The sequence below is a fragment of the Anabrus simplex genome, chromosome 2 (assembly GCF_040414725.1).
Source record: "Anabrus simplex isolate iqAnaSimp1 chromosome 2, ASM4041472v1, whole genome shotgun sequence".
Lineage (NCBI taxonomy): Eukaryota > Metazoa > Arthropoda > Insecta > Orthoptera > Tettigoniidae > Anabrus > Anabrus simplex.
This window is the reverse complement of record NC_090266.1, coordinates 174,394,477-174,409,544: the sequence shown is the minus strand read 5'-3', so window position 1 is coordinate 174,409,544 and position 15,068 is coordinate 174,394,477. Positions and strand designations below refer to the sequence as shown.

Below are 15,068 nucleotides of genomic sequence, written 5' to 3'. Positions count from 1 at the left end.
GGAGTTATGGTTTAACAGGAGTATACTAGTGACCTCATGCTGTGTTTAGGCAGACATGCTAGTCAGCAGTCAATTGTTTTAAGGTTGTGGATCTCCATGTGGAAGTGCTTAATGATAAGGCATTTATTAAAAATGGCAGGTTGCTGATGTGTATATTTTATTTGTGACAGCAGTGATTAAGGTTATGTGTATGTTTATGTGAAGTTAAGGTGAAATAAATAAGTGTACCAACTGACGACATTTTGTGTGCGTCTTTGTGGATACATCAATGTTGGCACAAAAGTATGCACGTCACTCTAGGTTGCCACAAAATTATATATATCATTGAATTTTTTGCCGTCCGATGTAATCGGCGTTGGCAACTTCCGACTAGATTTTTAAAGGCCGACCTAATCAGCTTTAGCAATTTAAAGGGCTGGTGCTTGCCCTACTGCGTGGCTCCAAGAGGGTTAAAGACAAAGATGTTAGTAAGGTTGTTATAAAAACTTGTGTTGTAACCCATCATCCCTCTTATGGCCTTTGGACTGGCACATGTTACCCTCCCTTTTCTTTTGATATTTCTTCTACAGACCATTACCTCTTTTGACCCTTGCAGAATATTGTAAATTGTATATGACTCTTTTATTGGGGGACTGCAGAACGAACATCACATTTTGTCTAATGTGGCAACATTTTATTTATAATGAACCTCTCCACTTATTACAGTGCTGTAACTGGAATCATATATGTTTTTGAGATTCTGGTGGTAGTCTACTTCAGCTTAATGTATTTGTTATAAGTATTTAATTTTAGGAATTATTCCTTTTGTTTATTTCCTGAATTTCCCAGGCAGTTTTCAAGTTTGACATTGCAGATATTTTATGCTTTCAGGACAGTTTTGTGATGCTGGGCTCAGTGTCTTTAACAATGAGTGGAGTAGTATCCATGATTTCACCCCTTTCGATGGAGACGTTAATTGGTGTCTCCTTCCTGACACCATTAGAATTGAAGACTATGTCTCCCTTCCAGTATCAGATGAATTGAGGAAGTGAGTATATTTGTAATCATCTGAGTAAATAATGTAAGTGATTTGATTACATAAGAGAGGAGTTCTTGGCCTAATATATATGCCGTGTCTACAAGTTTGTCTAAATTAAACTTTGTTAAAGCTAACATTAATCTTAAGAAATCTAATACATAGCTCTGTTAAGGTTAACCTAATCTTAATCTGAACAATCTTGTAGATTCAACTTATAACTGTTTTCTCTAACATATGTCAGAATTGATTATTTACTTTAGCCAAAGTATATTGAAATGGGAATGCCATTACGACATTCTCCGTCAAAGTATTTCTAACATAACTCGTTCTAACACCCATATGATAAGTTTGAAAAGACCGCTGTGCTCGCAGGCAGCGGAAGTGATAGCGAGGCATGCAACCGCTTGCTGCAGAGAGCCAGCCAAGGCCACGTGATGTCATTATCGAACTTTCCATTTCTTCTATTTCAGTATCTCAGGAATGGAATGTGCTATCAAAATTCTAATCATGTCATCGTGTAGCCCCTTATCACAAATGATAATGTACCAAGTTTCATAAAAATCAGCAGAAGGATAGCCGAGTAATTAAAGGTGGAAATTCGTGAATTTGAAACCACATAGTCCGGCTTACGGATATAAAAAGGACCCACTGGGCGAGCAGAAATCAGTGTCTTCGTGTATTCCTGGCTGTCACGGCATGCGGGCCAGCTGTGGAATGTTATATTCAAGGTCATTACCCTGTTCGGCTGAGTGCCGAATGCAGACGTATTACAAAGTATGAGTGTTCTGGTTTAAATTTCTAAGTGTCAGAGGTGCGAACCTAGGACTCTAACTTCGTGTGAGATAGGAGGTGATAATTTACTTCAAGGTGTTAATAGTGATTGACTTGTATAAACTGTGACAGAAGAGTAATGGAATTTGTTTCGTAAAGTGTCGAACTGAAAGGGGTTATAAAATAGACATTCTTTCTACAAGTAAACGATCGCGAAGTGACTTGCATAATTCATTTCAGTTCGTAAAGACTGTGCATAAAATTATTTCACATGACTGTTTCGCATGAACAGCACTTTAACTTATTCTCACATGACTGTGTCTTCGTAACAGAATTTATTTGCAAAACTGTGCTTAACTTTTGTCATAAAACTGTGCTTTAGAACATTTCATAAGACTGTGCCTCAGTGAAAGAACTTACTTCCTTTTCATAAGACTGTGTCTTCGCAACAGTGTTCATTTCACAAACTGTACTTCAATTTGTATTCAAAAGACTGTGCCTTCGTTACAGCATTTACTGTGTTTTCAAGTATTACGTAAGATTCATTGACATAATTTGCTTCTTTTTGTTAGACTGTGCCAAAGTAACAGTGTTCATTTCATTTCGTAAGATTGAGCCTAAGTGTCAGAAAAGGTTCCAGACTTTGTAAATTGTGTTACCCCTTTAACTTAAATTTCGTCGACGAGTGTATTGGACGACAATTATTTCATATTTTTGAACTGTGCTAACCGGGCGAGTTGGCCGTGCGCGTAGAGGCGCGCGGCTGTGAGCTTGCATCCGGGAGATAGTAGGTTCGAATCCCACTATCGGCAGCCCTGAAGATGGTTTTCCGTGGTTTCCCATTTTCACACCAGGCAAATGCTGGGGCTGTACCTTAATTAAGGCCACGGCCGCTTCCTTCCCACTTCCAGCCCTTCCCTGTCCCATCGTCGCCATAAGACCTATCTGTGTCGGTGCGACGTAAAGCAACTAGCAAAAAAAAAAAATGAACTGTGCTAATCTTTCTTTTCGTCATAAACTGTGACACTGAATTAATTTTAATTTCTTCGATAAGTGTATCGAATGACTAACATATTATTTGCGTTAAACCTTATTAACTGTGGAACTTGTAGATTATGAGCAGTGTCGTGTAATAATCTTCAGTGCAGTGCGGTAGAGGAGTGTAGTATCAGATCCTTTTGACATTCTGTGCGAAGTCTACACACTTCTTTACTCCCTTCATGGGATCTCGATGGAATAAAGTCTAAATTAATTATTCCACGCTGCACGCTGACATCACCAGACGTCAGCCTCCCGGGTTCGAGTCTCAACAGAACTTCAAGGGCCGTCAACCGCCGTGATATAATGTGGTGCCATGGTGCTGAGAGGAGTTCCATGGTGAGGGGGAAGGAGTAAAACAATGTGGGACATCACCGACGCCGAGGGACAGCGCCTCTTCATACCTCTGTCTGTTCTTTCTAAACCCTTACTGCCCGTCTGTAAAAGGTGATATAATTTATCTAACATGAATAAACACAAGGTTCAACTTAATAGGAACTTTTTATACTACCCTTCTCTCTCTGGTTTTCCTAGCATGGACTGTACACGCCCTGGCATCAACCCATGCTCTCTGCTGAATTAAAGTACGGGTGTTCCAGTTACAATATAAATGAGGTTAGTCAACACTAGATGTACTTGCATCATGGAAACAAAGCTTAACATCAAATTTGTTTCCATTGTGAGTTGAAACACTCATAATTATAAGCCAAATTCATTGTCTAGTTTAACTATATTGTATTCACAGTGTTCTCTTGCAAGTTATATGACTAATAGTCAAAATGTGAACTTGAAGCATAAGCTTTGTAAGTTACTCTGTAAGTTGACAGAAACAAAATCTATATAAATAAAATAAGTGCTTTGTCTATACTTTGGTCATAATTTAAAAAAATATATATATTTGTATGCTGATCATGTCCATAGTAAGATGAAAATGCAATTTTTAAATTTCTGTCATGTCTGTTTACATAAACACATCATGACAAAGTGTCTGAATAGAATTGAATGAAAATTAGTATGTAAGGTTAGGGGAAAGGCAGTAAAATCTACAGCAGAACATAAATAATTTTGTGTGTTCTGGGTGAAATAGTAGTATTGGGGAAGGCCTAAAAATTAAGTCTCAAATATAATGCTGGGCTCTATGCACGGCACGGCACAAGTGGATTACCTCTGCGCATCGTATGGTCCTGTGCAGCATGTCATTCAAAATGCTCTCCAGGTCAGAATTCTAAAGATCTTGCAATTCTGTTGGCATGTCTTTGTAGTCAAAAGTCTTAGCTACTACAATATAGCTAACGCTTTCTTGTGCCAATTATTATGCTTATTACAGTCCTTCAAAAGCAGGCATCTCTTTGCAAGGGGAATTTGTGAGGCAATCTTTTTCTTTAGCATTTCATTTTATTATTCCATAAAATTACAGGAAACCTGTTCAGGAAAGTGTGTTTTATCTCTCCTGAGGGTGAATGGGAATCTATGCAGTGTTAACCTTGAAAAGGCGCTTCCATTCTTCCCACGGAGCACTGCACACTGTCTGATTTATGGTATTCTCTGGAAGCTGTCTTCCTAATTACCTCAGATCTTATTGCGTAGAAAGAAAGAAAGAAGAGACTTTTAGCTATCAATCAGTTTATTAATTGACCTAAGATTAGTGATGTAAGGAAGGCATTGGCACTGTGCTTTGACACCGGTGCCAGAGACGGCACAATAGGCACGGTGCCACGATTTAAAATGAACCCGTGCCAATGGCACTGCCATATAAGTAAATTTGTGAAACATTTACAAGAATCAAAAGGTTTGTGACGTGAATATTGACCTTATTTATACTGTTAGTAAGGACAATAACACACATCAATCAAGTCTGCTTTTCCATGAGTACATCGAACAGTATGGCAGATTGGTGGGCACTGGCTGCTGGCACCGTTGCCGAATGAAGCACTATTGTGTGTGGCCATGTGACTGCCTCATGCCAACGGCACGGCACGTACAGGCCAGTGCTTCTCAGATCTTGCCGGTGTCGGTGGCAGTGCGCCAGGACAGATCGCTTCTACAGTACCTACTGGTCACCCCGTCTTACTAAGTGCTGCCGGACCATGCCACACTATGCTTTATTCTCTTTCGTTATATTATCGATTGTCTTGAATTCCGTGTCAGTCGCAGATAGACAAAAATCTAGCCCTTTGTGGAGCTATTTCACTCCAGATGATATAAACCAGTACATAGCAGTGTGAGATATTTGTAAATCTTGTACATCGTTCAAATCGACAATAACATGTTTAAAACGGCATATGCTTAGTCGTAGCTGGAAGACCCGTTAATGACTAGGCAGGCAGATCCGTTAAAATGGTGGTTGGGAAGAAAGCTTCAGTATCCCAGTCTTTACTATTTACCTGTCCGGAAGTCGTGTGTTGTAGCAACATCCGTGCCTGCCGAAGGTGTGTTTTCGAAAGCTGGTCAAATTTTCACTAACAGACCGTCAGCGAATGAAGTTAAAAAAATACTGTTTTTGAATGTGAATGGAAAATTTATTTGAGGGTTATTTTGTAGTATTTAGCATGTAAATTTTGACAAACAGACAAAACAGACTGTCAGCGAAAAAAGGGAAAAAGAACACTGTTCTTGAATGTGAATGGAAAACTTATTTGAGGGTTATTTTGTAGTATTTTGCATGTAAATATTAATATAAATTACGGTATACCTATGTGTAGTTCCTTTTTCTGTCAGGACATGAAGCATAAACATTTTTATACGAGTCCAATGAATAAGTATTCATCGTGGCACTGACGGTGTTTTGGCACGGTGACGCGTTTGGCACTGGCACTGTGCACACCAGTGTCAGCAGAGGCACTGGAATTTGCATCACTACCTAAGATACTTCACTGGCGATTCCCTGTTATACTTCAGTTTTATTTTGCATGTCTCTGCAGGGCAACAGCAAAGCGTCCTATCAGTCTTGAGTCCACAATGGCAGCTGGAATGTCTCAAGGCGCAAAGGAGATATTCAGGATGTTTTAGCTGAGTCTAGTGATTCTTAAACGTTGGAAAGTTATAGTAGTGGTTTGAGTGATGTGGATGGTATCTTTGCTAGAGAAATTTTCTTGAGTGAGAATTATGATACCAGTAGTAATGACGGGGAGCTTATTGGTGGTATTAGGTGTGTAACGTAGGACTCTGTTTCAAGACATTAAACTGAGTTACTAAAGTAATATGAAAATTGCATTGATTTGACCTACAGAATAATAATCTGCATGTTTTGCAGTAGGTTTCCTCAAAATTTGAAAAAGATCTGCTTGATAGGTTGTATGTTGTGATATTATCTTGAGAGCTGCATTTTAAATTGATGGATCTCTAAATTTCCTCTGTTCCAGGCAGCAGCTGCCATTTAAATTTCCTATGCCAGCGAGGGGTTAATACTGGTTCTATTGATGAATATTACATAACAGAAGTTGTAGAACGTAACATTTCTGATCTGATGCACAGAACAAATTGATCTTAGGATAAATAATAATGGAAATAATTAGATTTTAACTTTTTTATTTATTTCCTGCGACCTGTTAATGTTAATCTTACCGAAGAATCCTTTATAACAAAGAAGGAATAGTAATTTATCTTCCATGGCCCATGTTTTTATTGCAGTGGATAATTTACTGGTCCTGAAACATGAATATATTTCCAGTGATAGTGCATGGTACACGATCTAGGGAAATTACCTCACTGAGTGGAACAGTCTGTGTTTGATTAATAGCAGGAAGGAGCTGGTAAGTTAGATGACTTTCGTTTATATCTCACCATTCCTGTTACACATTCTGATAACTACTGGTACATGACACACTGGTCCATCATAGCACAGTAGAAGTCTGCTATAGCGAGTATGGCATATAGCGAGAACTCCGTTATAACAACTGTTTTATTCTGTCCCTTGAAAATTCCCATATTAAACTGTGTATTATCCTTTGGTTACAGCGAGAACCCTATGACTGATATATCCATTGTTACGAGTGATTAAGCGTGGATAATTTTTTCCATTATCAATATTTATGCACTCCGGTGAATCTATTGAATGTGTCATTATTTATAAGTTTCATTTCCGTATTGATTGGATGCACGTATATAGACAAGAAAGATGTTCCACCTATCAATACTTTCTTTATTATAAACAGATTCACATCAGTACCGGTTTTGGCCTCCTATGGCCATCATCAGCTGGTATATTACAATATTGTAGTCATTAGACATTGGTCTATGTCACAAAGATGTTATTATGATTAGAGCATCCGGATGTCTATTGGAGTTAAAGATAAAATGTGTAGTGATAATGTTTGGTCTATCTGGGGTTGAAATAGTATGTATGACCAATGTGGCAGTGAAATGCTACAGTAAGCTAAAACTTATTGAACCGAGCTCGATAGCTGCAGTCGCTTAAGTGCGGCCAGTATCCAGTATTCGGGAGATAGTAGGTTCGAACCCCACTGTCGGCAGCCCTGAAAATGGTTTTCTGGCCGCTTCCTTCCCACTCCTAGCCCTTTCCTGTCCCATCGTCGCCGTAAGACCTATCTGTGTCGGTGCGACGTAAAACAACTAGCAAAAAAAAAAAAAAAAAAAAAAACTTATTGCATATACGTTAAACATAATGAACACATTAAACATATTTAAATACATGAAACATAGTATAAAATACTTGATAAGTTTAAACACACTAAAATCTAAGATACATATATGTTAAAACACTTGTTAAAATTTGAGATGGCGTCTCCGAAAACCGTCAAAGAAGATAGTGGGACGTAAAACAGATAACATTATTATTATTAAAATTTGAGAGTTCTGTGGAGTTCCTTCTTCAAACTTTCTTGTAATTCTTGCACCTCTGTGTCTACGTTGATTTGGTTGCATAAAATGATCTTTGAAAATGTTCTATTTGATTAATATATGTCATGTCTATTCGTGGTGAAAACCCTTGTCGTAAAATTTTCAGGTACTGTTGTGGCTCAATGGTTGATATGTTTTTTGGTGAATTTTAAGGCAGACTGTAAAGTTTTGAGTTTTAAATTTGATTAAAAGGAGTTGTTGGTAGCGACCTCTCTCCTGTCTCTATTCATGTTGTGGATATTGTTGTTATCTGTAAAGATAAACTAGTATAAGTACGAGTTTGAAGGAATGCCTGAGGTTGTGTGTGGAGGTGAGATGGGTAATTACTGCTGTTGTTGTCGAGGTCGTGCGGCGTTGTGTTTGAGTGCTTGCTGTGTACTACTGCGAGTATGTCTGGGACTTGTGTTAGCTGTGGTGAGGGGTAGTGGTGGAGGGGTAGGAGGAGTGGCTATTGTAGGGTAGGGGTGGGGTTGGGCTTGTGATTTGCCAGTCTTTTGAGGCATGCCATGTTCTGTTTGTTAACAATTTTAAGATAGTCATTTTTTAATCCAGGAATTGCTTTATCAAAGATGATGCTGGTTTTCTCTGTAATGTCATTAACATTGTGATTAGGATTGGTGTATTGGGCCAGGGAAATATAGAAATCTTCGGTTATTTTGAGCAGGGATTCCTTAGAATTTATGTTTAATATTGTCGTATCATTATTGATGTCTGTGAAACTATGCTTGAATTCTTCTACACGCTGGCATATTGATGAAAAATGGTTATGTTTTACTGCGTTTATATGTTAGTTGTAGCGGATGGCGAAGTTTCTGCCTGTACGTCCAATATAACTTATATCACAGTTGTTGCATTTGATACGATAAACTTCTGATTGGTTATATTTACCGTTATTGTTGACTGTCCTGGTGTTGTGTGTTGTATTGTGTGTGTTGTGTATGGTGTTGGTGCTGTTGTGTGTGGTTTTAAATTATTGAAGGAATGCCTTTCAAATAACTTAACACCAAAATTTCTCCAAAAATACAATAACAAACATAGACAAACCGTTCAGACACGCAAAACACAAAACAGGACTAATAAAATCTGATTAAAAGAAGAGATTAAATTTCTATATCGCAAGAAACAACACCTCAAAAATGAACTATACTCAATACATCTCAAGACATCCCATGAACTCCCGCATAGGTACTGGAATTACTTTCAGCAGATTTCAAAAGATAAAATAGAAGATTTAGCCATCAAGAAACAAAACACACTAAACAAGAAACTGGAAACACTGAAACAACAAAGTAAACCAAAACTACCAACTATAATCCAACACAAAGATCCTTCCCATTCCAACGAGGATTCCCAACACAAATTCCATCCACCCATAAAAAATCTCACACAGACCGCATTTGACGATATAGAGACGGCTATTTTGAGCAAGGGACTCAAACATAACTGGGGTAACACGCATCATCCTATCAAAATATCATAACTGCCTTTACCGAAACAGAACTTGCTTTACAGAAAATCCCATGCGATATACGAGATGAAGTTAGACACGAAATCAGTAAAAAGATCCCGCAATATATCAATAACATTCATCATAATAACCTAAACATTAATACTACCAATAAATCGCACTTAAATAAACTCAAAAACAAAATTTTAATGAGACAATCTACGAATAACAAAAGCCGACAAAGGCAACACTACTGTCATTATGGATAAAAATGAATACATAACAAAGACTAAAGAATGTTTCCAAGACAACACCTTTTCAATCAAATGCAGAGATCCAACCAACAACATACAGAGGAACTTAGAAAATCTACTCAAGAATACATATTTTCTTCTCACTGAAACAGAATCTGCAAAACTCATAACAATGAACCCTCAATTAGCAACCGCAAAAGCCTACCCTAAAATACACAAAGAAAATGTACCCATGAGACCGATCATAAACTATAGAGCCAGTCCAACCTATAACCTATCACCGTTCATTCAAAAATTTCTCAAAAGGCATTATTCATTTTTTTCATTTTTAGCAAACAAAACAATACAAAACTCAATAGATTTTTGCAATAGAACCAGAGAATTAAAAATCTAACACCACGATACCCTTGCTTCATTTGACATAACGAACATGTATCTTAACATTACTATCAAACAAACAATCAAAATAATAGAATCCAATTTCAAAAACCACAGTAACTTGAGCACCTTAGAAATAGATGTATTTATGAATTTACTTGAGTTTGCCATAAATAATAATTACTTCAAATTCCATGATACCATATACCAACAACAAGGCCTACATATGGGATCTCCTGCCTCTGAAATATTAGCAGAAATCTATATAGAATACCTAGAACATACATCAGTCAATAAAATGGATAATATATATTTTTGGTGCAGATTTGTTGAGGACATCCTTGTAATCATAGATAATACACTGACTGACAGAGCAAATGCAACACCAAGAAGGAGTGGTTCGAAAGGGATGAAAGTTGGGGAAAAAACAGAGACGGCACGGACGAATAATTGATGTTTATTTCAAACCGATATGCAGGTTACACAATGCGCACGGCATCGACTCAGTAGGATGTAGGACCACCGCGAGCGGCGATGCACGCAGAAACACGTCGAGGTACAGAGTCAATAAGAGTGCGGATGGTGTCCTGAGGGATGGTTCTCCATTCTCTGTCAACCATTTTCCACAGTTGGTCGTCCGTACGAGGCTGGGGCAGAGTTTGCAAACGGCGTCCAATGAGATCCCACACGTGTTCGATTGGTGAGAGATCCGGAGAGTACGCTGGCCACGGAAGCATCTGTACACCTCGTAGAGCCTGTTGGGAGATGCGAGCAGTGTGTGGGCGGGCATTATCCTGCTGAAACAGAGCATTGGGCAGCCCCTGAAGGTACGGGCGTGCCACCGGCCGCAGCACATGCTGCCCGTAGCGGTGGGCATTTAACGTGCCTTGAATACGCACTAGAGGTGACGTGGAATCATACGCAATAGCGCCCCAAACCATAATGCCGCGTTGTCTAGCGGTAGGGTGCTCCACAGTTACTGCCGGATTTGACCTTTCTCCACGCCGACGCCACACTCGTCTGCGGTGACTATCACTGACAGAACAGAAGCGTGACTCATCGGAGAACACGACGTTCCGCCATTCCCTCATCCAAGTCGCTCTAGCCCGGCACCATGCCAGGCGTGCACGTCTATGCTGTGGAGTCAGTGGTAGTCTTCTGAGCGGACGCCGGGAGTGCAGGCCTCCTTCAACCAATCGACGGGAAATTGTTCTGGTCGATATTGGAACAGCCAGGGTGTCTTGCACATGCTGAAGAATGGCGGTTGATGTGGCGTGCGGGGCTGCCACCGCTTGGCGGCGGATGCGCCGATCCTCGCGTGCTGACGTCACTCGGGCTGCGCCTGGACCCCTCGCACGTGCCACATGTCCCTGCGCCAACCATCTTCGCCACAGGCGCTGCACCGTGGACACATCCCTATGGGTATCGGCTGCGATTTGACGAAGCAACCAACCTGCCCTTCTCAGCCCGATCACCATACCCCTCGTAAAGTCGTCTGTCTGCTGGAAATGCCTCCGTTGACGGCGGCCTGGCATTCTTAGCTATACACGTGTTCTGTGGCACACAACAACACGTTCTACAATGACTGTCGGCTGAGAAATCACGGTACGAAGTGGGCCATTTGCCAACGCCGTGTCCCATTTATCGTTCGCTACGTGCGCAGCACAGCGGCGCATTTCACATCATGAGCATACCTCAGTGACGTCAGTCTACCCTGCAATTGGCATAAAGTTCTGACCACTCCTTCTTGGTGTTGCATTTGCTCTGTCAGTCAGTGTAGATCCACGGACACAAATACAAACTTAACACCTGACAGTAACCAGACACAACAACTACTTATCTTACAAAATCTATAGGAAACCCACACACACTTCAGATACCATAAAAATCAATTCTATTCATCCCAGCACACATAAAGGAGCAGCCTATTACAGCATGGTATACAGAGCCTTTAATATTCCAATGACAACAGAAGAACTAAATAACGAATTAAAATTAATCCATGACATAGCCAAACATAACGGATATAACAAAGAAATGGTCAACAAAATCATCCATAAGATAAAATCCCAACCTTAAACTAAATTAATAAAAATTGACAAACCCAAGAAAGATTATGCCTTATTTTCCTTCAACAATACCCACATATACTGTACACTATAACTAATGTTTTCAAGAAGCACAACCTGAAAATAGCATTTAAAACCCCACACAACAGCACCAACACCATACACAACACAAGGACAGTCAACAATAACAATAAATATAACCAATCAGGAGTTTACCGTATCAAATGCAACAACTGTGATACAAGTTATATTGGACATACAGGCAGAAACTTCGCCATCCGCTACAACTGACATATAAACGCAGTAAAACATAACCATTTTTCATCAATAGGCCAGCATGTAGAAGAATTCAAGCATAGTTTCACAGACATCAATAACGATATGACAATATTAAACATAAATTCTAAGGGCCCCCTGCTCAACATAACCAAAGATTTCTATATTTCCCTGGACCAATACGCCAATCCTAATCACAATATTAATGATATTACAGAGAATACCAGCATCATCTTTGATAAAGCTATTCCTGCATTAAAAAATGACTATCTTAAAATTGTAAACAAACAGAACATGGCACGCCTCAAAAGACTGACGAATCACAAGTCCAACCCTACCCCTACCCCTACAATAGCCACTCCTCCTACCCCTCCACCCATACCCCTCACCACAGCTAACACAAGTCCCAGGCGTACTCGCGGTAGTACACAGCAAGCTCTCAAACACAATGCTGCACGACTTCGACAACAACAGCAGGAAGTACCCATCTCGCCTCCACACACAACCTCAGGCATTCCTTCAAACTCGTACTTATACTAGTTTATGTTTACAGATAACAACAATATCCACAACATGAATACAGACAGGAGAGAGATCGCTACCAACAACTCCTTCTAATCAAATTTAAAACTCAAGACTTTACAGTCTGCCTTAAAATTCACCAAAAAGTATATCAACAGTTGAACCACAACAGTACCTGAAAATTTTATATCAAGGCTTTTCGCCACGAATAGACATGACATATGTTAATCAAATAGAACATTTTCAAAGATCATTTTATGCAACCAAATCTACGTAGACACAGAGGCGCAAGAATTATAAGGAAGCTTGAAGAAGGAACTCCACTGAACAAGAACTCTCAAATTTTAACAAGTGTTTTAACATATATGTGCCTTACATTTTAGTGTGTTTAAACATATCAAGTTTTTTATACTATGTTTCATGTATTTAAATATGTTTAATGTGTTCATTATATGTAATGTATATGCAATAAGTTTTAGCTTACTGTAGCATTTCACTGCCACATTGGTCATAGATACTATTTCAACCCCATATAGACCAAACATTATCACTACACATTTTATCTTTAACCCCATTAGACATCCGGATGCTCTAATCATAATAACATCTTTGCGACATACACCAATGTTTAATGGCTACAATATTGTAATATACCAGCTGATGATGGCCATATGAGGCCGAAACCGGTACTGATGTGAATCTGTTTATAATAAATAAAGTATTGATAGGTGGAACATCTTTCTTGTCTATATATGTATATTGAATGTGATCGATCATATTCGGTATAGATTGTTCGCCATGTGCATTAGTGAACACTTTCATCGACATTCAAACTCGAAGGCGATATCAGATTCGATTAGTAATACTTGTCGACTGGTGTTCTATAAGCACAATTCGAAATGAAAGAGAACATGTTTCCGTAATGAATGCGTAAATAACGTGGCTGATAGCAGTAGTTAACCCGTTGAAGTAAATGATTGCCTATTTTTAAAACTATATGTACTGAAATTAAGTAAGAATGTGATACATCTCAAAATATGGCACAGAGTGGATGACTGATTTCGGAGGTTAGTTTATTCAGTAAAACTTCGTTAGGCGTGTCTGCAGGGATACAAGGAAAGATAATATGTTATGTGAGAATACGTACCATTGAATACACGAATAAAAACAGGAATATGTAAACACTTGATTTGTTTCTTTCTGACATGCCTTCATTTAACAGATCAGATGTAAGGGTTTTCAGGCGTTTGCTCTATTAACCAGCATTTCGTCTCAGGTCTGACACCAGACTCATCAGAGTGGGATGTGTCAGACCCTATCCACTGATGCTGGGGTGTATGCAGGTGAACTTATCGGAAGCCCTATATAAGAGGCACAGTCTGATAACTGCATACAGGAGATAAAACTCCACAATGGAATTATTGCCCGCCTAACAATTCCGAATGGAAATTCTAAGTTCCCAAGGAGGGAACTAGATACTTTTCCACCAATAGAGCATGTCAAAAAACAGATCAGATCAGATCGGAATTGCTAGGTGGGCAATAATTCCATTGTGGAGTTTTATCTCCCGTATGAAGTTATCAGACTGTGCCTCTTATATAGGGCTTCTGATAAGTTCACCTGCATACACCCCAGCGTCAGTGTGTAGGGTCTGACACATCCCACTCTGATGGGTCTGGTGTCAGACCTAAGACGAAACGCTGGTTAATAGAGCAAACGCCTGAAAAGCCTTACATCTGATCTGTTTTTTGACATGCTCTATTGGTGGAAAAGTATCTAATTCCCTCCTTGGGAACTTAGAATTTCCATGCCTTCATTTTACGTCGTGTATGCACGGGTACAGTGAAAGGTATAGCGTATCTGCCATTACTAAAGATGCAATGGGAGCTTTTAAACGTGTGAAAAAGATGAGAGCACAAATATGAAAACCTTTTCCACGGCAGCTTATTAAATAAAAATACTGTTAAAAGATGTGTAAAACACCCGAAAACACATATAAAAACGTTTGCAGTGGGCCCCCATAAAAGTATCACCACATTATTGCAGATCACTCGCTTTCTAAAACAAACGGGGCTACCACAAGACAAAATGAACCATGTTAGTCAACTTCACATGATTATGTTCCTAATCTTTACGTAGTCTATCACGCGACAAATATTCGCTACCCTTCACTGTGTCCCACAACACGGAATAAATTTCTATCTTCAGATGGAGTGCAAAACACAAACACAGACAGGCTTACAGGGTTATTAAGCAATATCAGTGAAAACTTGAAAGCAAAACTGAACTTTCCCGAACCTATAATTTGCTCTCTAAATTTCTGGAATTCAAGGCCATTTCCCATTTTCGCGTAACTTTCCCCGACCTGTCTCCTGTGGTGGGGGCTCTAATATGTGGTGGAAATCATGTTTCTTTTACAAAGGATGACAAAGAAC

At 39.3% G+C, this 15,068-nt stretch overlaps 1 protein-coding gene across 2 annotated transcripts in view; it reads left to right on the top strand.

Annotated features, from left to right (window-relative positions):
* Window positions 1-15,068, top strand: part of LOC136862724 (protein XRP2) — a 304,026-nt gene that overhangs the window by 119,634 nt on the left and 169,324 nt on the right. For both annotated transcript variants that reach the window (XM_068226503.1, XM_068226502.1), the window contains exon 4: window positions 871-1,027. In XM_068226503.1, the coding sequence (XP_068082604.1) occupies window positions 871-1,027 (157 nt within the window). The remainder of the gene's footprint in view (window positions 1-870; window positions 1,028-15,068) is intronic.